The following is a 26,447-nucleotide window of genomic DNA, read 5'->3' on the forward strand; positions in this document are numbered from 1 at the left end:
CCTATTTTCCAGGGACGGTCCCGGATTTACAGAAGTTGTCCCAGTTTCTGATTTGACCTCAGAATGTCCCATTTTCCCTTAGGATGCCCCTATTTTCATCGGAGACATGTTGGAGGGTATGGAGTTATGCAACCCCCCGAGCCAAGGAAATAAGTAAGTGTACAACCTTGGACATATGGAGGCAGCCCTATATAGGGAAGTTTTTAAAGGTTTAATGTTTTATTATGTTTTTATAGATGTTTGAAGCCGCCCAGGGTGGCTGGGGAAACCCAGTTAGATGGGTGATGTACTACTACTACTGTTGCTGTTTGAATAGGACGTCCCTATTTTCATTGGAGAAATATTGGATGGTATGTTATAATGGTGGTCCAGAAGGCCACATCCTGTCCTGTCAAATTGGCCAACTTTTGCAACAGGAGTTTCCATAGCCTCTTTTTTCACATGCCTTTCATAAAATGGGGGTGGGGGCAGCTGGAGACATAACTGTTAGGAAAACCAGTGGCGTAGCGTGGGGGATGCAGGGGGGGCCGGCCGCACCGGGCGCAACATCTGGGGGTTAGGGTTAGGGGGCGCAAATCCACGGGTTAGGGGGCGCAAATTACTTGCCTTGCCCCGGGTGCTGACAACCCACGCTACGCCACTGAGGAAAACTGAAAGTTGCATGAGTGCTGCACACATTTCTTTTCTGTTGTTATCTTTGTTGTTTTCTGGTTAGGTTTTGCAGGTTTCTGAAATGCTACAAAACCCTACAGAAACAGTTTACCAGAAACAGTTCACTCTACGGGACTACAATCTGTTTCTAGCCAGTTTGGTCCTGTAAAAACTGAGGTAGGTGGCTGTCTGAACACCACTACCTGCCATTTTCAGGCTTTGAAAAGCTTTGCTAACTTAGTAATAGTGAGATATTAACGATCCTGGAATAAACTATGACTATTACTAAGTTGAGGTATGCGGGTGGCGCTGTGGTCCATAGAGCCTAGGGCTTGCCAATCAGAAGGTTGGCAGTTCAAATCCCCGCTATGGGGTGAGCTCCTGTTGCTCGGTCCCTGCTCCTGCCAACCTAGCAGTTCGGGAGCACATCAGAGTGCAAGTAGATAAATAGGTACCGCTCTGGCAGGAAGGTAAATGACATTTCCGTGGGCTGCTCTGGTTCGCCAGAAGCGGCTTAGTCATGCTGGCCACATGACCCGGAAGCTGTACGCCGGCTCCCTCGGCCAGTAAAGCGAGGTGAGCGCCGCAACCCCAGAGTCGGCCACGACTGGACCTAATGGTCAGGGGTCCCTTTACCTTTAACTTATTACTAAGTTATTAAAGCTTTTTAAGCCATTGTGTCCCATTTCTTTTCCATACTACCAAACACTGCCCATTGTCTTAAAGGGTTTTCTGTTAATTGATGTTGCCAAGGGTGTGTTCTTTATAACCTTACTGTTCGCTGCTTAGAAACTCTGGTGTTAAGCAATGTATACCTTGTTCAAATAAATAAATAGCCTTGCAAAACAGAGACGTGGGCAGGGGTGTGGAGTGGAGGAAATAACTAAAGGTACCTCATTTGTATAAATGATCAGGTCATCCTCAAATTATTAACTGCCAGGAACAATGAACTGAGCTGATGGGCTAAATGATGAAGTCATTTGGAGGTGGGAATGTACCCTCCCTCCCCGCCCGCCCCGGCCCCCTGGTGAAATAGAAACAAATAAGGAAAAGAAAACAAGGAGACAAACAGAAGGAGAGAGCAAGAGATGGAAGGGAATGCAAGAGAGATACTCACTTAGTAACGCAGGGTTGCTGAACCTCCAGGCCTCGTTGTAGGTTGTGTACTGAGGGTGGCTGTAAGGATTTCCTGAGAATTCACTCCCTAGAAAAGAGCAAAGGAAGGGTGAGTCATTCATTAAGTATGTTGCACACTGAAGGTGAGGGAGCAAAATTGTGACAATGCCTAACAGGGGAGAGGGGGAGCGTGAAGCCACACTTGTGAGTTTTCTCCTTGTTACCCGTGTTTCCTTGTGCTTTCTCCATCTCCCCACTTTCATCATCATCATCATCATCATCATCATCATCATCATCATCATTTATTATTTATACCCCGCCCATCTGGCTGGGCTTCCCCAGCCACTTTGGGCGGCTTCCAAAAAAACATTAAAATACTGCAATACATCAAACACTAAAAGCTTCCCTAAACAGGGCTGCCTTCAGATGTCTTCTAAAAGTCTGGTAGTTGTTGTTCTCTTTGACATCTGGTGGGAGGGCGTTCCACAGGGAGGGCGCCACTACCGAGAAGGCCCTCTGCCTGGTTCCCTGTAACTTGGCTTCTCGCAGTGAGGGAACCGCCAGAAGGCCCTCAGAGCTGGACCTCAGTGTCCGGGTAGAACGATGGGGGTGGAGATGCTCCTTCAGATATACTGGACTGAGGCCGTTTAGAGCTTTAAAGGTCAACACCAACACTTTGAATTGTGCTCGGAAACGTACTGGGATTTCGTACCATGATTTCGGCTTTGCCTGTGTGGACTAATGCAATGCAGGCGTTAAACGTCTTCTATTTCTGACGTGCTATTTCGGAGGATTTGGTCTGCCTAACCTACGGACGCAAATTGTGAGCTGGCGGGAAGGGGTGGTTTCAAAGGAGTGGGTGCAAAGCCGCCCTTCCACTTGCCCAAGGGGATGTCTCCCTGCTTTCCTCTCCCCCTGCGGCCACAGCACACCCTCAAAATCTGCTCCAAGTAGTTGGGAGAACCCTCTGGAGCAGATTTTGGGGATGTGTGGAAAGAGAAGAAGAAGAAGAAGGGGCAGTCCTTCTGTGTGAGTGGAATGCTGCGCATACAGTGTTAGATACAACCTCAAGGTGTTCTTAATATATAAAATACTGTATTTTTCGCTCTATAAGACGCACCAGACCACAAGACACACCTAGTTTTTGGAGGAGGAAAACAAGAAAAAAAATATTCTGAATCTCAGAAGCCAGAACTGCAAGAGGGATCGCTGCACAGTGAAAGCACATTTCCCCTTACTTTTTAGTAGGGAAAAAGTGAGTCTTATAGAGCAAAAAATATGGTATGTTGTATTTTCTAGGAAAGCTCAATCTCACCTAGGGATGGATGAATTCATTAGTTTTGATTTCTCTCATTTTCCCAGTCTTAAGTACTGTTCACCACATTTCTGAATTAGTTTGTGGAGTGTCGTTGTCGTTTCAAAACCAGCCTTTCACAGTGCACATTTATGCAAACAGTTCCCCCTAAAGTTATGCATTTTGTGTATTATTTTCACTAATACGTGCATTATTTTTTTGCCCACTTTCCTCTAGGGGGTTGGTTACATGACGCTCAGGGTCCCGTCTAAGTCTACATTTCTTTGATTCTAATATACCTTATTTTTTGCTCTATAAGACTTTTTCCCTCCTAAAAAGTAAAGGGAAATGTGTGCACCGTCTTATGGAGCGAATGCAGGAAGCCAGAACAGCAAGAGGGATTGCTGATTTCACTGCGCAGCGATCCCTCTTGCTGTTCTGGCCTCTGAGATTCAGAATATATTTTTTTTGTTGTTTTCCTCCTCCAAAAACTAGGTGCATCTTGTGGTCTGGTGTGTCGTATTTTTCGCTCTATAAGATGCATTTTTTTCCTGTTGGATAATTGCATCACAAAATTCGTAGAAGTGCAAATTCTGAATGTGCAAATTTTGTGTTTCGGCTTACGCATCGTTTCAGGGAGCGCAAATTGGGTGGCTTTGCAAAAGAATGGAAATTGTGCAGAATTTCTTCCCCCACTCCTGTAAGGAAAGCATGTGCAGGGACCTGTCCAAGTCAGAGAGGAGTTTCTTCACAAAGCCCTATCTGTGTCTGTAAAAAGAAGTCTCAGCTGCTCCCCCTTCTCCCATCTGTATTGTCACCCTAAACTGTTTACAGTGAATCTGAAGTGCAGGTTAAGTAGAGGAGAAAGAGCCTCTCTCTCTCTCTTTCTCTCTCTCCAGAGCAGTCAAGGGGATCCAGGGAGGGAGAAGCAGCGAGTGTGAAAGGTGTTTATTGACGAGGAGTGAAAGGAAACGTGCTGCAGGATAATGAGCTTTTGAGCTCAACTGTGACCAAGAGGAACTGAGCTATCTCCTTCCCCGATCACTAATGAAACACATGTAATTTCCTCATCAGCACTGGATTCTGTTTAACTGCTCCCTTTACAGCAGACCCTGGCTGTGACCTGCTCTCTCTCTGCTGGTCCCAAAGCTTTTCTGCCAAAGCCTAGGATGTTCTGTAAACGTTGCCAAGGAGTCAGAAGGCCAGGCTTTGGAGGAATAACAAAGGGTCCCCACGGAGGAAAAGGGTCCCTGGACATTACAGGCCTGTCCTGAGGAACCACCACCCCAGATCGCCAGGAAGGGCTGTAATTCAGTATGCTGATGACACCCAACTCTATCTGTTGAGGGATGGCCATCCTGACTCGGCCCCAGACACATAAATCAGATGTTTGGAAGCTGTGGCTGGATGGTTACGTGAGAGCCGGTAGAAGTTAAATCCTTTGAAGACAGAGGTCCTTTGGCTGGGACAGGACGATATGGGATTGGAGGGGCAACTCCCATCTCTTGCGGGGGTGCAATTAGTGCCAGCACCGTCCGTTAAGAGTTTGGGTGTAATCTTCGACACCTCCCTTTCCATGGAGGCGCAGATTGCAGCTATAACAAAGGCAGCATTTTTCCATCTCCGCCAAGCTAAGCAGTTGGCTCCTTACTTCTCTCTCGCCCTGACCTAGCCACTGTGATCCGCGACGGTCACCTCCAGACTGGATTGTAACTCGCTCTACATGGGGCTGCCCTTGAGACTGACCCAGAAACTCCAGCGGGTGCAGAATGCTGCAGCGAGACTCCTTACGGGGTCCTTGCTGCAGGATCACATTCACCCGGTGCTATACCAGCTGCAGTGGCTCCTGGTGGAGTACAGGATCAGGTTTAAGGTGCTGGTTTTAACCTTTAAAGCCCTATACGGCCTAGGACCCTCGTACCTATGGGACCGCCTCTCCTGGTATGTCCCACAGAGAAACTTACGGTCTTCAAACAAAAACATCTTGAAGGTTCCAGGCCACAGAGAGGTTAGGCTGGCCTCAACTAGAGCCAGGGCTTTTTTGGTTGTGGCTTCGATCTGGTGGAACGCTCTGTCACAAGAGACTAGGGCCCTGCGGGACTTGACATCTTTCCGCAGGGCCTGCAAGACAGAGCTGTTCCACCAGGCCTTTGGCCAGGGCACAGCCTGACTCCGTCCTTTGGCAATCCTCACAGAACTCTAGCCCAATGGTTGCCATCAATTTGATTTGAATTAATTTTATAATGAAATGATTTTAGAATGTTGTATTATTTTATTGTTGTTAGCTGCTCTGAGCCCGGTTTCGGCTGGGGAGGGCGGGATATAAATAAAATAATAATAATAATAATAATAATAATAATAATAATAATAATAATAATTATTATTATTATTATTATTATTATTATTACAAGTGGCAGAGCACCATCTCTTTTGCATGCAGAAGTTCCCTGCTTAAAAACTCAGCATCTCCAGCTAGGCAGGGGAGAGAGGCGTCTCTGAAATCCAGGAGACCTGTTGCGTGGCAAGGACCCTCCCCCATGTGAAATGAAGACGCTGGACACAGAATTTAAGTTTAATGGGCATAAAAAGGCCACAACTTTATTGATTACAGAATTGGAAGGTATTGGCCTTAGGCATTGGCTCCTAACGACTACCCGGCATGGGGACCGGGAAGGGTTGTCCACAAGCCGTGGGAGTCCTGTTGAAGTACGCCAACTAGGATCCCACGGGTGTCACCGCTCTGGGGCGTGCCGGTGGCCCTTACCTTCCAAGGTTTCGGACAAGGCAATGCCCCCCGGAGTCCTCTAACGGACTACCCATTCAATTTTGGGGAGGTGATGGCACTCCTCCCCCCTCTTCATTTGCATAACAATTAACCCCTGCCAATGCCTAACCGCCAATCCTGAGAAGAAGTTGTGACGATTTGCTACGAGGTAGGCGAAAAAAACAAAAGGCTCAAACTGCGCCAACTTGGAAAAATTCCTACCAGGCCCCTTGCGGCGACCAACTGAAGTCCATAGCAAGGTCATGCCTAGCTAAACCTAAAGGGTGGGTGGGATGGGAAACGGCTCAGCTGAGAAGGAGTAAGAGGGCGGTCCCCAGGCGAGCCCAGCCTTAAATAGGCCAGGCCACGCCTCCCCGGCCTGCTGATTGGCGGACCGGGTTGCCGACACGCCCGGGGATTCCCTAATCACGCGGGGCAAGGGACAGCCCCCGCGTGGCGATGTGGGAGGGATTTCTGCCCGCAACCCCCTCTCCTCCCAGGTCGGAAATGGCTCTGCCAGACAGTGTAAAAATTTTTGAGCTAGATGGTTCAATGGTCTGATCAGACGATCCTACAATACTATGAGTCTGAGACTCATAGCATCTTCCTACTCCATTTTCAAGCAGCAGGGGATATTCCTGTCACTAGCCTCATAGGACTTTGCTCGTCAATGTGGTTCACCGGTGGTGTCCCCGTTCCTCAGGGGAACTGGGGAACCAGGCTTCTCCCAGCTCCAGAAACAGGCTCACATAATATCTCTAGGACAGCGATAGCAACTGAGGGTAAATGTCAGAAATAGAAATTTATCTCCTGGAGACGGGGAGTACCATCCAGGTGCCAATCATTCAGAAGGAAGGACTTTCCACAAGTATCTCCTCAAACTTTAATACCCCTACTGTCTCGCCAGAGTGGTTCATGCTCTAGTTATCTCCCGCTTGGACTACTGCAATGCGCTCTATGTGGGGCTACCTTTGAAGGTGACCCGGAAACTACAGTTAATCCAGAATGCAGTAGATAGACTGGTGACTGAGAGTGGCCGCCGAGACAATATAACATTGGCTTCCAGTATGTTTCCGAGCACAATTCAAAATGTTGCTGCTGACTTTTAAAGCCCTAAATGACCTTGGTCCTGTATACCTGAAGAAGCATCTCCACCCCCACCATTCAGCTGAGGTCCAGCACCAAGGGCCTTCTGGTGGTTCCCTCCCTGCGAGAAGTGAGATTGCTGGGAACATGGCAGAGGGCCTTCTCAGTAGTGGTGCCTGCCCTCCCATCAGATGTCAAGGAAATGAACAACTATCTGACTTTTAGAGGACATCTGAAGGCAACCATGTTTAGGGAAATTTTTAATGTTTGATGTTTTCTTGTGTTTTTAAAATCTGTTGGAAGCCACTCAGAGTGGTTGGGGAAACCCAGCCAGATGGGTGGGGTATAAATAATAAATTATTATTATTTAAAAGACTTCTCTTCTTCACATGTACCTTAAGAATCTCTTTCAGTAATAATAATAATCAGCATCTAGACAAGTTGCCATCCAACCTGTTGTTGGTTTGCTGCTTTCCCATGATTTAAATCCTCACTTCGTTCAAGCCAACATGAATGCTTAATGCAAAACACGTAGGTTTCATATTCAGGACTGGCAACTCCTCAGTATTTCCAAGCTGTTTCAGTTTTGATCCATGTACATTCCCACAAGATGCTCTCCTGCCAGCAATAATGCCGGGATGCGTCCGTGTATTGTTGTGTGTTCCCCACTTCCCTAAACAGTGGGATGTTCCAGGGCATCACTCTATCACTCTACAGATGTGGTTTCCTTTGTGTGAGAGAGCCTATACACACACACAAACACAAACACACACACAGGCAAAAAACAGTGGAGGGAAACAGCAGCAAGCACTCCGATGAGCAGCAGATCTACTACCCAATACCAGATCCCCAGAGAAAGCCCTGAACCTTCAAAGTTCCTTCAGCCAACACTTAGTCATCAGATGTCTTCTTACCCCAGTCTCCTCCCTTTAGTTTGCAGGGTGGAAAGGAGGCCATTATCCTATTCAAGTACACTAAGACTGCCATCTCCCTACCAATCATTAGCTCCCATCAGCCAACTATTCTGAGCTATTAGTAGCAATCTAGCTTGGCCAGCAATGCAATAGTGTTTGGAAGTGTGTGTACATAGCTATACATCTAACTGGCACACATATTAATCCTTCCTGTGTTTGCAGTTTTGTTCCCTGCGAATGCAAAAAGGGGAGCTGGCCTTTTAAAAAATAAGTTCATGAACCCTGATTCACTGAAAGGAGATGCAAGGTATGTTGATTATTTGCGATAAAATGTGCAAGCTCTCTGTATGCCTTAGGCTCACGCTGAGACCCATCAGGTGATTAGATAAAAAGTAGTTCTCATACAGAATTACTGTTGGTGCAGAATGCAATGGCCAGGTTGCTGACTGGGTCTAGACTGTCTGAGCCCATGAAACCAATGCTGGCCTGACTACAGTGGCTACTAATTAGTTCCTGGCCCAATTCAAGTGCTGGGTTTGACCTATAAGGCTGATGCAACCCAGGACCCCAATACTTCAAGGACTGCCACTCCTGAAAACAAAAGTCAAAACCACTAAGAGACAGATCTAACTTGACTGCCCACCAGAATATAATTGATAGGGCCAAGCAGACCTCTCTTGGAAGGCTGCCCTCAATTTTGGGTACCATCACTGAAAAGTCCCAAACTCTTGTGCCCATCTGTTATACATCCAAGGGCAGAGAGAGGAGTGTCTTAGTGTAGCAGACTCATTCGGCGCAGGATGCGGTTCCTGAGATATTCTGGTCTCAGGTCATTTAGAGGCCAAAAAAGTAGAATCAAGCCTGAAAAGGTTGGAGAGATAATGATTTGACTTACTGGCTCCACTCAGAACATTTGCAGCAGCTGCCATATTTTCTACCAATCGAATTTTCCCAGTATCATCCAAGAAAACTCTGAGCTGGTTGACGAACACACCCTCAAGCACCTTGCCCAAATATGACAAATTTGAAAATAAAAGCAATAGACTGTTCTTCTATCTAACTGAAACAGTTGCAAATGTGTCAAAGCAAGAAGAACTTACCAGGCACCATTCCTGCAAGAGTTGAGGTTGGGTAGCTGCCCTGTCCGGTTGGTGGAACATGGGGTGGGTAGCCGGGCAAGGTTGTGCTTGCCATGTCACGACCTAGCAAGGAGAAAAAGCCGGGAGAGCCGGTTTCAGTACAGTAGCTCAGGTTGTGAACTGTAAGGAAGGAAGCTCCTAGTTCACAGAGTGCACCTCACCTGCGAGCTCACTAGGTGGCATTTGGGTGTAGCAGGTTGTTTGGCAGATAAACATTCTTACATCTACAAAGGCATCTGTACCTTCCTTAACAGAAGTTACAACGGCGCCTGTTGTGTTCAAAACAAACAAGCAAAACCCTATGCGCTTTATTCAGTGATGCAGCTAGAATTGTATGCATGCTAGGTAAAGGTAAAGGGACCATTAGGTCCAGTTGTGGCCAACTCTGGGGTTGCGGTTATTGGCCGAGGGAGCCGGCATACAGCTTCCGGGTCATGTGGCTAGCATGACTAAGCCGCTTCTGACAAACCAGAGCAGCACATGGAAATGCCATTTACCTTCCCACCGGAGTGGTACCTATTTATCTACTTGCACTTTGATGTGCTTTCGAACTGCTAGGTTGGAAGGAGCAGGGACTGAGCAACGGGAGCTCACCCCGTCACGGGGATTAGAACCGCCAACCTTCTGATCAGCAAGTCCTAGGCTCTGTGGTTTAACCCACAGCGCCACCCGCATCCCTTATATGCACGGGTATGTATGCATGCTAACCCAGAAGTAAATCTGATTCAGTTCAATAGGGGCAGGAGCAGAATTGGGCAACCTTGCAGCCCTATCCTATGCAAGGAAGTTGCACTGAATTCAAAGTGATTTTTTGCCAGGTAAACGTACGTAGTATTGCAACCTAAGTCTCAATTCCACAGCTTTACACAAGAAATAATGGGTATGGATTGGAATATACTTTGTGAAGCTAACAAGTCTTTAATTATATAGGTTAGCTCAGTTGGTGGAGCATGAGACTCTTAATCTCAGGGTCATAGGTTTGAGTCCCATGTTGGGCAGAAGATTCCTGCATTACAGCGGGTTGGACTAGATGACCATTGTGCTCCCTTCCAACTCTACAGTTGTATGATTCTATGATATGCAGCCCAATCCTGGGAATTTAGTCCCATGTAATCCAGCTTCCTTTATTTGCAGGTTTGCTTTTGTACGATTGCACCCATAACAACACAAACACTAATACAGTGGTACCTCGGGTTAAGTACTTAATTCGTTCCGGAGGTCCGTTCTTAACCTGAAACTGTTCTTAACCTGAAGCACCACTTTAGCTAATGGGGCCTCCTGCTGCTACCGTGCTGCCGGAGCCCGATTTCTGTTCTCATCCTGAAGCAAAGTTATTAACCTGAAGCACTATTTCTGGGTTAGCGGAGTCTGTAACCTGAAGCCTATGTAACCCGAGGTACCACTGTAATGAAATACGTAACAAACAACTATAACAGCAAGTGTTCTTGACAGAGATGGGTGAGCTTTCAAAAGATTAATTTGGAAACTATCAGGAATAAGACTGGATTGGAGCCTTTTTATCTGCCCCTGTACAAATGAAAAGAGCAGCTTGAGAAATTGCCGGACCGGTGGGAGCGCATTTCCCCCTCACCTCCAAACTAACTGAGCTCAAAAAGTGGATGTGCTGGAGAGCCTCCCACTCCCAGGAGTGTTTTGCAGGAGATGTGCTCACCCCTCACCCTGACATAGCTCCATTACATTAAACAGGAGAGATCTGATCCACCAATTCTTCTCCGGCTCAGATTTTAATCCAAGAGAGAGAAGAATTCTTAAGCTTGTAATGTTTGCCTCTCTTTAGTTGGTTGCACTGTAACAAGGAGAACTTCACCCAAATCTTTAGTTCTTTCAGGAAACATGGTTGCTGCAGTTCTTCTGCTCAGTATTAGGGCATTTCTACATTTGGTCCAGGCATGTAGAAGCTGCCCAGCACGAGCCATTCAATTTCTCATCTACAGTTTGCATTTCTGTGATTTTAAATCAGCTCATAAGATGCTAAGACCATCCATTGAAGAGGAAATGAGTTTTAAGCAAATGAAAACCACTGTTCCCCTACAGCTGCTAGGACAGAGGGTTTCCCCCCCCCTCAGTTTGCTCAGTCAGAGATGCAGAGAAGAAATTTAATGATCACAGGATTGTTGCAGTAGTTTCCTTGGGAATATGTAGAAAACAAAAATACATAAGCAGTATAATGACGCAGGCACAGAGTTGACAGTTGCAAGTGACAACTTTTTGGGTTGTAAGTTCTTATTGTTCCCAATTCTTTTGTGGATGCATGTATCCACCTGAAGCTATGGAAGAAATTATTTTCATTAAAAAAGCGGAAACAAAACCCTATGAGGGTGCATGGAAGATACCTTATTTTTAAGACTAACTTGGGTAGGTCAGGAAGAAAGGTGAGGACATGTTCACAGATACTGAAGATCAGAGTTTTGTACTGTGTTCAGCTACGTTCAGAATTGCTAATATGGATTAGAATGTCCATCCACAGTCATGGACAGATAGGGTAGAAGCCCACACATTCAACTACTGAGTACCCAATTATATGATGGGTCAGCTAGAGCATTCAGGTGTAACTAAGCATATTAGTGGAGTCACAGGACTCGCTGGTCATGTTTTTAAGACAGTACACACAAAGTGATTTGCAGCATGTGTCTGAAAAAAATCTGAAGCCCAGCCAAGAAAGATGTCTCTAGCAACAAATTCTGAAGTGGCAAAGTTCCTGCTTTGTAGGCTAAACCAATGAAAGAAGAAGCAAGTTATTTAAGAGATGGTTTTGAGCAAAACCAGATTGGAGCCAAAGTTGAGGCTCGAGGAAACTTGCCAAGATTGCTCTGGTATGAAAAATAAGTTTAAAATATGTTGGGTGGGCCTTTTCTCCTGAAGATGAACTATCCATTCATTTGTTTTTCTCACCGGCACACAAGGCCCATCTTCAGAAACAGCTGCAGGCAAGTTTTGGTTTCTTTCCAGAAGGAATTGTCCCATTAGGAGCAGAATTAAGTATTACTGCTCCTTCTCCTTGCTGGCTTTACTGCAATACCACTAGACACATGTTGTGTCTACTCTGGGCAGGAGGAAGCCAACCCAACTGCAGGGATACTGAGTGAAAGAAATAGTAATTGTTGTTGTTTAGTCGTTTAGTCATGTCCGACTCTTCGTGATCCCATGGACCAGAGAACGCCAGGCACCTCTGTCCTCCACTGCCTCCCGCAGTTTGGTCAAACTCATGCTGGTAACCTCGAAAACACTATCCAACCATCTCGTCCTCTGTCGCCCCCTTCTCCTTGTGCCCTCCATCTTTCCCAACATCAGGGTCTTTTCCAGGGAGTCTTCTCTTCTCATGAGGTGGCCAAAGTACTGGAGCCTCAGCTTCAGGATCTGTCCTTCCAGTGAGCACTCAGGGCTGATTTCCTTCAGAATGGAGAGGTTTGATCTTCTTGCAGTCCATGGGACTCTCAAGAGTCTCCTCCAGCACCATAATTCAAAAGCATCAATTCTTTGGCGATCAGCCTTCTTTATGGTCCATACATCACTAGAAATAGTAATAGACCACCTATTTTTTTTATGGGAAACATTCAGTAGAGACCAGCTCTTTCCTCCAACCAAAGCTCTGGCACGACCTTATTTCAGTGGTACATCTTCAAGGATAAGAGAACCCACAAATCACAGCCTTCATTTAAAAAGATCATCTCAAAGATAAGGCTAAAGAGATGCTAAAAGGACACAAAACAAAGAACTGAGTTAAAACTAGTGTGACTTAATCATAGGGTACAGAGGGCCTTTAAAAAGCTCTGATAAACATCTGCTCTTTTTCTTAGCAAAAGGGACCCTTGGTGAGGGTGGTTTTTCTTTTTTTTTGAAAACCATTATTTCCACCCTAATCTTTTAGCACACAGTCTCCAGCCTTTCTTTGTTGCATGCTTTCCAAACACTTTTGTTATCTTGTTCACTTCAGTGTCCAGTTTGTGCCTTGCTTTATTAAACAAACAAAAACTGAAGGGATGTCTCTAGCAACACTCCCCAGACCCTCCAAATGTCCCTATTTTCCAAGGACAGTCCAGAATTTACAGAAGCCACCCCAGTTTCTGATTTGATCCCAGAATGTCCCACTTTTCCTTAGGATGTCCCTATTTTCATTGAATAAATGTTGGAGGGCATGGAGTTATGTGACCCCCAAAACAAGGAGATGAGTAACCATACATCTTTTAGAAGATCTCTGAAGGCAGCAATGTATAGAGAGAACTTTTCTGGTGTTTAATGTTTTATTATGTTTTTATATATGCTGGGAGCTGCCCAGAGTGGCTGGGGCAACCCAGTCATATGGGCGGGGTGTAAATAATATGATGATGATGGAACAGGACATCCCTATTTTTAACCTAGACAGCATCTTAAAAAGCAGAGGCATCACCTTGCCAACAAAGGTCCGTATAGTTAAAGCTATGGTTTTCCCAGTAGTGATGTATGGAAGTGAGAGCTGGACCATAAAGAAGGCTGATCACCAAAGAATTGATGCTTTTGAATTCTGCTGCTGGAGGAGACTCTTGAGAGTCCCATGGACTGCAAGAAGATCAAACCTATCCATTCTGAAGGAAATCAGCCCTGAGTGCTCACTGGAAGGACAGATCCTGAAGCTGAGGCTCCAATACTTTGGCCACCTCATGAGAAGAGAAGACTCACTGGAAAAGACCCTGATGTTGGGAAAGATTGAGGGCACAAGGAGAAGGGGACGACAGAGGACAAGATGGTTGAAAAAATGTTCTCGAAGCTACCAGCATGAGTTTGACAAAACTGCGGGAGGTAGTGGAAGACAGGAGTGCCTGGCGTGCTCTGGTCCAGGGGATCACGAAGAGTCGGACATGACTAAACAACTAAACAACAACAACAACATTTTTATCAGAGAAATGTTGGAGGGTATGACACCCCAGTCCACTGGGATTCAACCAGTTGCACTGGGCAGAGGTTTGAGTTCAGGTGGAAAAGAGTAAGGAACAATCCAGAGCAGGAAGCAACTTGCGTTGAACTTCCAAAAACACATGCTTAGGTTTGGGCTCCCCGATGCACCTTTGCTCAGTTTTAGACAGGGCTGCATTTAGACCATACCATGCTGGCTGAAGGGATGCGGGTGGCGCCGCTGTGGGTTAAACCACAGAGCCTAGGACTTGCCGATCAGAAGGTCGGGGGTTCAGATCCCCGTGACAGGGTGAGCTCCTGTTGCTCGGCCCCTGCTCCTGCCAACCTAGCAGTTCGAAAGCACGTCAAAGTGCAAGTAGATAAATAGGTACCGCTCTGGCGGGAAGGTAAGCGGCGTTTCCGTGCGCTGCTCTAGTTTGCCAGAAGTGGCTTAGTCATGCTGGCCCCATGACCCGGAAGCTGTACTTCGGCTCCCTCGGCCAGTAAAGCGAGATGAGCGCCGCAACCCCAGAGTTGGTCATGACTGGACCTAATGGTCAGGGGTCCCTTTACCTTTACCTTTTATGCTGGCTGAAAGGCAAGAAGATGACTTTGGGGAGGGGGGAGGTGGACCACTGGGAAATGGCAGCAACATGAGTGTGAAAGAGAAATGCCTTGTGCTGCGTACAAAGGCTAACCTTGTTTGCACAGCCCTCTGGGCACACCAGTTTCCACAGCTCCTTCCTTCTTTGCTTGCTTTATTTCTTTTTTAAAAAAGCATTGAATCCCCCCCCCCTTGCTCTAATCCCTTCTAAACCACAGCATTTTTCAGGTGCTCTGTGTAAGTGAAACTATAATCTCTGGTAAAACAGACTGCTTAAACTGCTGTAGCATTAGGCCAATCAAGTCCAGAGACCCTGGATTTCCCATCTGCCCAGCCACCAGCGAGAGGATTTCAGTCTGAAAGGCTGGCTAAAGCCCCAGCAATGGGAAAGAGCGGGACCAAGTCTTATTTTGCAAAGCTGCGGAGGGTTAAGAGACCAAAAGCTATTTGTCCTAGCATTTTGAAGCTATTCAAGACTGATCTTCCTTGTCAGGTTTTCAGGAAAAGATCAACCCATCCCATCCTTTTCCCCCTTCTAGTATTTATCAAGGTTTGGAAGGGAAGATATTTCACACCTCTCAAAGGATTAAAGAGTGAAGGAACCTGGAAGAGGAGTAGGGAGCAATAACAAACTGAGGGAGGGGGGAGAGGCGAATATTGCTGGCTCTTGTAATCAGCGCATTCCTGATTGATCAGGCAAATGTTGGAGGATTTGCCCATTCTCGGCACTCGACCACTGAAAATGCCAGGTGGGCCATTAACGTGCCAAATTTTTGCTGGAATATCAACCGGTCATCCCAGGGAAATCTTGGTTTCTCAGAAATTTCTAGTCTTCTTGCCAACAGGGATTTAAACATTAAGAAGATGGGGGAGGAGTAAGACAGAAATCTGCTCCCATTTCCTAGTACTTTAGCCTTTGAGATTTCTGCCAGTACCATCACGGTGTCACACCACCCTTGGAATGCTGTGTACAATTCTGGCCAGGTAAAGGTAAAGGAACCCCTGACCATTAGGTCCAGTCGTGGCCGACTCTGGGGTTGCGGTGCTCATCTCAGTTTATTGGCCGAGGAAGCCGGCATACAGCAGTTCGAAAGCACGTCAAAGTGCAAGTAGATAAATAGGTACCGCTCCGGCGGGAAGGTAAACGGTGTTTTCGTGCACTGCTCTGGTTCGCCAGAAGCAGCTTAGTCATGCTGGCCACATGACCCGGAAGCTGTACACCTCAGCTCCCTCAGCCAATAAAGCCTTTCCATGTGCACACTAGCCTGTATTTCTGTGCTGTACTCAAGCACAAAACCCAGCAGACTGGTGGATCTCTCAAATCCACATTAGGAATGCACACATTTTTCTTACGTGCACAAGGAATTCAACATATGGTGGATCATGTAGTAGGGAAGAGAAAGAAGTTGAGCCATGCTTGTTTACTGAGCTGCCAGGAGGCTGGCAGAATCTTACCTAATGCCCACCCCTTCAGGAAACCTTGAATGATTCCACTTCAATTTTTTTTTTAAGCTGTTGGCCTTGGTAGGTTTGGATATCACACACTGTCTCTCGCCTTGTCATTTGCCCCCCAGAAAACTTTGCCCATCCCTATCATAAACACACCATGAATCATTCATCTTTAACAGATTATGCAAATTGGGGGGACATAAAATCAATAATAATCAATAACTGCAGCCACTTAATTGCCAGCAAAGACATTTTTAAGAATGAGCATTATCTGCAGCCTTTTCTTGGGTAATGGCACCATTAATCCAAACGTTGGATCCTGGCCTAAATGTAGCAGCATCCCTCCTCCATCGTTCCCCTCCCTGTCCTTCCCCACACCTCTGAGTGTGCGTTCTTAATTTCCAGGCTTTGCATTTCCTCTCATTACTGCTGGCACGCAACTCCGAATGTTAATGGTTCTTGCTTTTTTTGTTACTCTGTGCCTGATTGAAAAGTCGCATACAGATTGAGATGTTAGTGTTAAACTGCCACCTGGGAACATCAAGCTGGGTCTGAAATGAACTTTTCTCCCTCGTAGAACCAGATGGATCAGCCAGGAGTGTTCCCGAGTGGGCCTGAGACTGTTCCAGGGCAGTGGAGTGGGGGGAGGAAGAGAAACACTTCTACTCCAGCTTAGGGGGTTCTTTGGCAAGAATCGACATCCTCTGCTTTTCTCAATCCCACTGGCTCATGCCCTGTATTCCAAACCATGGCTGCTCCTCAATATCCTTGAAAGCGCTCTGTCTATCATTCTATCTATGAATCAACACCGCTTTCATGACACGTATTAATAAAACGAGATGGGAAGAAGACCTGCAAGTACCGTATTATTCCATTTATAACACACCCCCATGTATAAGACGACCCCTATTTTGGGGACCCTATATTAAGGAAATGGGGGAGATTGCCCAGAGTTGTTGAGCTTTTTTGAGGGGGTTGCCCACAACCACTCAGCCGCCTGACCACCACTGCCAATCACACGCCTCGCCAAAGCCACCAATCGTCTGCCCGCTCGCCGCCAGCAGCGGCCAATTGCCTGCCCAATTGCTGCAGCAGCAGCCAATCGCCAGCAGGCTTTGCCACAGCCAACTATCACCCACCCAATCGCCACTGACAATCTCCTGCTCGCGGCTGCCACCAATAGCACCTCCCCCTTCTGCACTATCCATGTATAAGACGTCCCCCAATCTTAAACACTTTTTGATAACAAAAAAGCATTGTCTTATACACGGAATACTCACATGACTGGAATGTTACATGCTTTTTTTCCTGAAAAAAATGTTTAGTGGTACTCTGATTTCCCTACTCATATTGAAATGCTGCCCCTCAATGAGGCCAAACTTAGATTCACAAAATGTTTAGGGGTATGTGTACCCCTGTGTACCCCCAGGGGAAAAAGCGCTGTAGCTAGCTCATGATAAAATACGAGTAACTGTATGCACTCATCCCTCTTACATCACTTTCAGGCTTGGGAACGATTTGTGGGATCTTTCCTACGTTGATAATACAAAGCATGTGAAATAATAATAATAATAATAATAATAATAATAATAATAATAATAATAATAATAATTTTATTATTTGTACCCCGTCCATCTGACTGGGTTACCCCAGCCACTCTGAGTGGCCTCCAATGTATATAAAAATATGATAAAACATTACACATTAAAAAGCTTCCCTCTACAGGGCTGCCTTCATATGTCTTCTAAAAGTTATATAGTTACTCATCTCCTTGACAACTGAAGGGAGGGCGTTCCACAGGGTGGGTGCTACTACAGAGAAGGCCCTCTGCCTGGTTCCCTATAGCTTCACTTCCCACAAAGAGGGAACCACAAGAAGGTCTTTGGTGCTAGAACTCAATGTCTGGGCTGAATGATGGGGGTGGAGATGTTCCTTCAGGTAAACTGGGCCTATACTCTCCTAGATATACAGAAATCTAGATCTCTGTCATGACCGTGGAGTCAGGCTCCTCTTCTTTGGGGACTTAGGCTAGGGATTCAGAATGGGAGAAGGAATCACCTTAAGTCCTGATACACATATTGCAACAGAAGCAAATGGAAGTCCATCAAACCAGAACCTCTCTGGCCCAAGGAGGTTCAGTTGCCCATCACCGAGTTAAGGATTCCAGCTCAGATGCTCTACCAAAATCATAGCTTCCCCTTTTCTGTCAGAATCAATGGCTGCCAAAGCAGGCTGGGGTGTTTAAATGAAGAGGCTTCCATTACAGAAGGCAGAGCTAAACACTGGGAAAGAGTTGCAATTCCTATTTAAGCCTCTCTCTTAGGACAACAACTGCTGAAACAATATCTGAGCCCTGGAAAGGTGCTGTCCAGGGTACCATTGAAGCCTTTCCTCCCTACTGCTGAGGCTATTGCTATCTCATCTAGATTAGGAATATATTCTCCATTTATGCTGCTTTTGGGATTGCTGGGAGGCCTCCTGAGGGAGAATCCAAATGGATGCCTCTTTTCTGAAGCAGCCAGGGAGACATCTGATGACACAGCACTGGAGTCATCTGGCTAATCAATGTTGCTGAGAGGTGTCCTTCATTCCAGTCAATTTCTTTAGCACTTCCAAAGGCAAAAGAGCGGATGTGCTTTTCCGGTAGCTTCAATACACAAAATATGGAATACTCAGAACCACCATACCTTAAGGACTGCCTCTTTTCATATGAACCTACCCAGACCCTGAGATCATCTTCTGAGGCTCTCCTTCGTGTGCCTCCTCCTTGAGAGGTCCGGAGGATGGCAACACGAGAACGGGGCCTTCTCTGCAGTGGCTCCCCTTCTGTGGAATGCTCTCCCCAGGGAAGTTTGCCTGGCGCCTAAAGGTGTATAATGAAGGTGCCAGGAAAATTGTTCCTTTTTAACCAGGCATTTGGTTGATCCGATTTACATCGTATGCCCTTTTAAAATGTGTTTTTTTGGGGGGGGCATATTGGGTTGTTTTTATTTTTATTAGGTATTTTGTGGTTTTATATCTTGATTTTATTCTGTGAACTGCCCTGAGACACCCCCCCCCCGGTATAGGGTGGTTTATAAATATAAATACTATAGCTATGTCTATGCATTGGCCATTTAGTATTGTATCATCACATTCCTGGCTTGTATTTAGGTAAATATTCAATCAAACAAGAAAATATAACTAGATTTCTTTTCTATTTCGGCAGCATTTCCATGAGCCTTGCCTAGGTCTCTTTATCGTGCCTTGCCAAGAACTCTTCAGCAGCTCAGGATGAGAACCCAACGGAAGTGAGCTTGAAAGAAACTGTGTGGCCTGTCACCATGTTTGGTCAGCCAGACTGGCTCTCCTGACAGTAATAACACGGGGTTTTGCATCTGAACACAAAAAAGAAACTACTGCGTTTCCTTCCCTTTTTTCCTTCTCCTCAAACAGCTATTCATCTCTAACACCAGGTATAATTCGTAAAGACAGAGGTTTCAGCTACAAGGAAAAGAAACAAACGAAAGCAAACCTTATCGGCTATTTTGAGGTGTTTCTAAGGAGAAACTTTCAAAACCAAGCCTTTTCTTTTATTCTGAGGGCAAATACGATCTGAGTTTTTGCTTCTTACCTCAGGTAGCCTAGTTGCAAATCCAGAGATGGATGTCCTGCCTTTAAACATGGCTGAATTAATTTGTTGTTTAGATGGAATGCCCCCCCCCCCAATTGTTTACTATCCTAAAAAGGATCCTCTGATTTAGTAGGTGGTTTTTAAAAACAAACACCATCTTAAACGGCATCCAACCTTTTTTCTCACACAGGTGAGAAAGCCTCTTCCAAGGCTGTGTTGCCTTGTAGATCATGTGCATAAAGGTAAAGGGACCCCTGACCATTAGGTCCAGTCATGACCGACTCTGGGGTTGCGGCGCTCCTCTCGCTTTACTGGCTGAGGAAGCCGGCGTACAGTTTCCGGGTCATGTGGCCAGCATGACTAAGCCGCTTCTGGCGAATCATAGCAGCACATGGAAACGCCGTTTACCTTCCCGCCAGAGCGGTACCTATTTATCTACTTGCACTTTGACGTGCTTTCAAACTGCTAGGTTGGCAGGAGCAGGGACCGAGCAATGGGTGCTCACCCCGTCATGGGGATTCGAACTGCTGACCTTCTGATTGGCAAGTCCTAGGCTCTGTGGTTTAACCCACAGCTCCACCCATGTCCCTAGATCATGTGCATACAAGCTTCTAAAAGCAAAGTACGCTTCTTGCTTCAGAATTATTGTTTTTACCCATGTAGAAAACAGTGTAAAATAAATGCAAATGTTAATAAATACCGTATTTTTCGCTCTATAAGACGCACCAGACCATGAGACGCACCTAGTTTTTGGAGGAGGAAAACAAGAAAAAAATATTCTGAATCTCAGAAGCCAGAACAGCAAGAGGGATCGCTGCACAGCAAAAGCAGTAATCCCTCTTGCTGTTCTGGCTTCTGGGATAGCTGCGCAGCCTGCATTCGCTCCATAAGACGCACACACATTTCCCCTTACTTTTTAGGAGGGAAAAAGTGAGTCTTATAGAGCAAAAAATACGGTAACTTGGCTGAAAGTCATACAATTAATTAACCAAGCTATCTTTGATTGGGTGGCACCCATTTCTTTATATTCTCAGAGGCTCAGCACAGCAGAGGATTCTGTTCTCCGTTCCCTCCTGCTTTTCATCTGCCTTCTCCCCTGGCTGCTATAGCAAGTAGGGTCCCTGGTGTTCCAAGCAGTTAGCTGGGGGAAAGAACCGGATGGAAAATGGGTAAGAGAAATCTCTCATTGCATGCGGGAATGTAAAGGTATGGCATCAATCTCTGGACTGCAGCCTGGCCACCCTGATCTTTATCACTAGAGTCTTCTCCCTGGTACTTTTAACGCCATGCTCTAGGGTCTCTATAAAACCAGAGGCTTCTTGGGAGAACATTGGAAATGCTTCTGAATCAGGATACATTTTGATTTCATTTTATTTTACATTTGTCCTGATAACCACAAGGCCTAAAAGCACTGCTCTTCTGGGGGGGCGGGGCGGAGAAGCCAAACTGAGCTTCTTGTGGTTCTGAATAAACTGTTTCTATGAAAATAGCCATGTTCTGAGTTCTGTGGCCAGATGAAACATTTGACCGTAAAATGCTCATGATGCGCACAGGCTGATTTTCATTATGAAATATTGCAGTCAGTGGCATAGCGTGGGTTGTCAGCACCCGGGGCAAGGCAAGTAATTTGCACCCCCTAACCCGTGGATTTGCGCCTCCTAAACCGTGGATTTGTGCCCCCTAACCCGTGGATTTGTGCCCCCTAACCCGTGGATTTGTGCCCCCTAACCCTAACCCCCAGATGTTGCGCCCGGTGCGGCCGCCCCCCCTGCACCCCCCACGCTACGCCACTGATTGCAGTCCTTCTTGACTGAATCTTCCACTAAATTTCAGTTTCTAGATGCTTAAGCAGCAACACCTTAACGCAAAATAACAAGGGTAAAACCACTTTTTTTATAAAAAAACACCCCAAATTAATCTTTCAAATAACAACTTTTCATAACAACTGTGCGTGAGGGTAAAGGAAAGCTGCTGGAACAAAAATCGTCCAAAACTGCATAGGACGTGAGTATATGGGCGCAATCCCTCAAGGTCTATATTTTTTCAGTGACCTGTCCATTCATTCTCTAGCCTGAGGTCTCAGCAGCTATTTTTCAGAAGGCAAATGGTTTGTTATCTCACTTTCTCAGCCCTTGCCGGTCCCTCCTCTCCTACATCACCTGCCTTAGTTTACAAGAACATCAACATCTTCCCTTACCCAGCTACTTCACAGATTCTGGTGAAATCTGAGGGTGAAATCGCATTACCGGATCTGACCATTTCCCCCATCAATGAGACAAATGTACCCCTTCCTTACAGCTTGCAAAGGGGTTCAACTATAGGCTAACTTCTGAGTAAAACAAAAGCAACAATCTTTAACCCTTGGAGTCTTTTCAAGCACTAGACCAGCTCCTTGCAAGCGTTTCCACACAAGCCCAATCCTCAACTATGTGGGGACCAGCCCAATCAACCCCATATTATACACTTATTAACACTTGTAGAAGCTTAACATAGACATAAATGCCAGAGCTACCCCAAGCCTGCCCAATGCTGGCCTCCCAGGGAGCGGGTGGTGCTGTGGTCTAAACCACTGAACCTCGTGGGCTGGCTGATCAGAAGGTTGGCAGTTCGAATCCGCAAGACTGAGGTGAGCTCCCATTGCTCTGTCCCAGTTCCTGCCAACCTAGCAGTTTGAAAGCACACCAGTGCAAGTAGATAAATAGGTACTGCTGTGGCGGGAAGGTAAACACCATTTCTGTGCAGTCCATCATGGTGTCCCGTTGTGCCAGAAGCAGTTTAATCATGCTGGCCACATGACCCGGAAAGCTGTCTGTGGACAAACGGCGGCTCCTTCCGCCGGAAAGCGAGAGAAGCGCTGCAACGCCATAGTCGCCTTTGACTGGACTTAACCATCCAGGAGTCCTTTACCTTTATACCTATTACAGCCAATTTAGTTACTGTGGAGATTCTCGTAAGAGTTCTAAACAAAGCAGCTGAGGAAAACCTGGGATAGTTACAAGCAGGTTACGAGATAAAGAGTTAAGTCTATCCATATCGGAATGCCTCCCCTCATTTTAAAGTAACTTTAACAGAATATTGCACAACTCTAGGTCTATTCACTCATTCACAGCGAAGTTTTTAATGTGTGACATTTGAATGTATTTTTAATCTTTGTTGGAAGCCGCCCAGAGTGGCTGGGGAAACCCAGCCAGATGGGTGGGGTACAAAAAATAAATTATTATTATTATTACTATTATTATTATTTGGCTATGTGCAAATGAAGAGATGGAGCAAGTTAGAGAAATTGTGCTCTTTGACCCCTGCCCTATACACATTCACCTGAATGTGTGAACAGAGTCTATGCACCAACCAACTCTATGTACCTAGGCTCAGACTATGGATTGGAGAGCCGGCAAAACACATAGAGAAATGGTGCTGTATCTATACTATCCACACATATTGTTTCCGTTTGTTGTGTACAAACAGTCCATCTATCCATCCATGTATGAATGAATGAGTGGACAACACTAACTCTGTGTTACATCAAAAAAAATTAAATTCCTTCCAGTAGCACCTTAAAGACCAACTAAGTTAGTTCTTGGTATGAGCTTTCGTGTGCATGCACACTTCTTCAGATACACTGAAACAGAAGTTTCCAGACCCTTCTATATAGTGAGAAGGTGGGGAGGGGTATTACTCAGAAGGGTAATTCTGTAACTGGATCTGTGTTACATAATGACTGGACAGTTACCTGGTAATGACAGTTACCTATCTGTAACTGGATCTGTGTTACATAATAATCAATGTAATACAGTGGTACCTCGGGTTAAGTACTTAATTCGTTCCGGAGGTCCGTACTCAACCTGAAACTGTCTGTACTCAACCTGAAGCACCACTTTAGCTAATGGGGCTGCCACGCCACCAGAGCACGATTTCTGTTCTCATCCTGAAGCAAAGTTCTTAACCTGAAGCACTATTTCTGGGTTAGTGGAGTCTGTAACCTGAAGCGTATGTAACCTGAAGTGTATGTAACCTGAGGTACCACTGTATTTTCATTCTGCTTTTCAGACAAGTCCTCTCTCCCAAGGTGGCTTGAAAGGGTTAAAAATTCTCATCCTGCTTCCCAGAGGCAACTGGTTGGTCACTGAACTCAAAAGGCCTTTTATCCAGCAGGACTCTTACTCTTCTTACATTTAGCACAGTGCTGGCAGCAGGCACTGAACATAATATTAAAACAAGGTACAGGCCCTGCTTCCAGACTTACAAACTAAAAATATCAGGAACGCAAGGGAGAGCGGAGGTAAAGCAAAGAAAAGAAGGGAGAGGAGGAAGATGGGTTTGACAATGCCGGGATGAAGTGGTGAGTTGTAAACAGTCAGAGACAATATGTGAGTGAATCTGCCACAATGTGACACCACTGTCTACCTAGGCACCTCCAAAATGTAAAGCAGTGGATTGGGTCCCCTACTGTAATGCAGTTTTGTGGAAGCGAGGACCATCAGTGGTAGAGCATCTGCTCTGCATGCAGAATATATAAAATAAATAATAATAATAATAATAATAATAATAATAATAATAATAATAATATTTATACCCCGCCCATCTGGCTAGGCTTCCCCAGCCACTCAGGACAGCTCCCAACAGAATATTAAAAACACGAGAAAACATCAAACATTAAAAACTTCCCTAAACAGGGCTGCCTTCAGATGTCTTCTAAAAGTCAGATAGTTGTTTATTTTGTTGACATCTGATGGGAGGGCATTTGACAGGATGGGCACCACTACCGAGAAGGCCCTGTCACCTTACTTCTCGCAGGAAGGGAACTGCCAGAAGGCCCTCAGAGCTGGACCTCAGTGTCTGGGCTGAACGAAGGGTGGAGATGCTCCTTTAGGAATACTGGGCCGAGGCCGTTTAAGGCTTTAAAGGACAGCACCAACACTTTGAATTGTGCTCGGAAACATACTGGGAGCCAATGTAGGTCTTTCAAGATCAGTGTTATATGGTCCTACTGGCCACTCCCAGTCACCAGTCCAGCTGCCGCATTCTGGATTAATTGCAGTTTCCGAGTCACCTTCAAAGGTAGCCCCATGTAGAGCGCATTGCAGTAGTCCAAGTGGGAGATAACTACAGCATGCACCACTCCGGCAAGACAGTCTGCGGGCAGGTAGGGTCTCAGCCTGTGGACCAGATGGACTGGTAGATAGTTGCCCAGGACACAGAGTTGACCTGCACCTCCATGGACAGTTGCGAGTCTATGGGCACATACTGGATTCAATCCCTGATATCTCCAGGTAGGGATGGGAATTTTCCCCTGCCTAAAATCCTAATCAGGGTAGACCAGGCATAGAGAACCTTTGGCCCTCCAGATGTTTTGGCCTACAACTCCCATGATCCCTAGCTAACAGGATCAGTGGTCAGGGATGATGGGAATTGTAGTCCAAACCATCTGAAGGTTGCCTATGCCTGGGATAGACATTGCTAAGATAGATGAACCAATGGTCTGACTTGGTTCAAGTTTAGGAAGCAAACATATAACAGGGATCCAATGAGATTATAGAAATCAATCAAATATCTTTAAAAGCCTGAGAGAAAAAGCAGACATAATCCAGCCCCTAAAAGAGAGTAATGACGGTGCCAGGTAAACTATTCAATTTCATGGCAATATGAACTACTGCTGGTGGTTTGTTGGTTTGTTTTGAAGTGAGGGACACCCCCAGTTCACTTGACACATTAAAAATAATCAAGATTAACCATAGATAAACACACACAGCACCCTCGTTACAAGGCGTGACAGCTAACATGTTTTTAGAGAAACAAGAGTACAGGTTCTTGGTAAGGAAAATACCCGCCCCCAAACCCACTGAAACACACCTAAAATGTAAGGGTGGGGGGGGGAGAAAACCATAAACGGCAAGTGTTTAAATCATTCAAAGTATAAAAACACTTGGTATTGTGAAATCTAAAAAAATATGAAGGAAAAACAGGAATGGCGGGCCATTTCTTAAACGACTCTTGTTGTGAAATTCTGTCCCTTCTCCACCTAACATCACCAGTCATGATCACTAAGGCGGAAGACCAAACACTCATGTGGGGGTGATCTTTGCTAACATCACTAACTTCTGGACGCAGGGCAGTCCATCAAATGAAATCAAACAATGTTTGTAGGAATACATATGTTCAGCCCATCACATGGTAGAAAAATATCATGTTGTAATTAAGCTGGACATCTATATTCACCCTTTCTCAGACAAAGGCAAGTTTGTGAGAGTCTGTCCTTTACAATGCAGCATGGGAAATGACCTTCATAAACCAAAACAGGCCCTCTTTTTCCAAGTTTAGAAAGCAAGCGGTGTTGCTCATTATTTACTCATTAGAATTAGGGATATTGGTGTTAGGAGGTTACCTGAGGTTCGGGGCCTGTTATAGGTGAAATATTCTTTCTGCCTCCCACAGTGACACCCCCCTTTTATAGCAGGAGGTACCAAGCCATGCAAATATTTGCCTAAAAGAGCAGGATTTTGGCTAGAAGGGATAAGTGGTTTGAGACGATGTGAGTCAAATTCAGCTCAGCATCCACAAGGTTAAAGGTCCGGCTGTCATGCATAAAGTATACTTTTGGCACTTTCCTCACCACACAAGATGCAAAGGTCTACTCCTATGTACAGCTAGTCAACATGAAAGGAGAAACTGTGGGTGGGTTTGTAATGAGCTGCTGTCAGCTTCCTGATGACACCTGAATACAATCCAGGTGGTGGGGTAGCTTCTTTGCATTGCAATCTGGATCAGCGAGTCCACTCACCTTCCCTGGTGAGGCAACATTATGGGTCAGCAGTGGCATCACACAGGCCCCACAAGGGGGCTCAGGTCGCTGGGATCCTGCCTGAACAGGTGATGGAGCAGAAAGCGCCCCTGCACCTATCAGGAGCTGGACTCAAGCCTGCCTGCATG

At 45.8% G+C, this 26,447-nt stretch overlaps 1 protein-coding gene across 10 annotated transcripts in view; it reads right to left on the bottom strand.

Annotated features, from left to right (window-relative positions):
• Positions 1–26,447, bottom strand: part of PAX2 (paired box 2) — a 143,450-nt gene that overhangs the window by 4,152 nt on the left and 112,851 nt on the right. For all 10 annotated transcript variants that reach the window (XM_081913730.1, XM_081913732.1, XM_081913733.1 and 7 more), the window contains 2 exons: positions 8,926–9,027; positions 1,769–1,855 (listed from right to left, as the gene is read on the bottom strand). In XM_081913730.1, the coding sequence (XP_081769856.1) occupies positions 1,769–1,855; positions 8,926–9,027 (189 nt within the window). The remainder of the gene's footprint in view (positions 1–1,768; positions 1,856–8,925; positions 9,028–26,447) is intronic.

The sequence above is a fragment of the Podarcis melisellensis genome (genome assembly GCF_964234715.1).
Source record: "Podarcis melisellensis genome assembly, chromosome: 5".
Lineage (NCBI taxonomy): Eukaryota > Metazoa > Chordata > Lepidosauria > Squamata > Lacertidae > Podarcis > Podarcis melisellensis.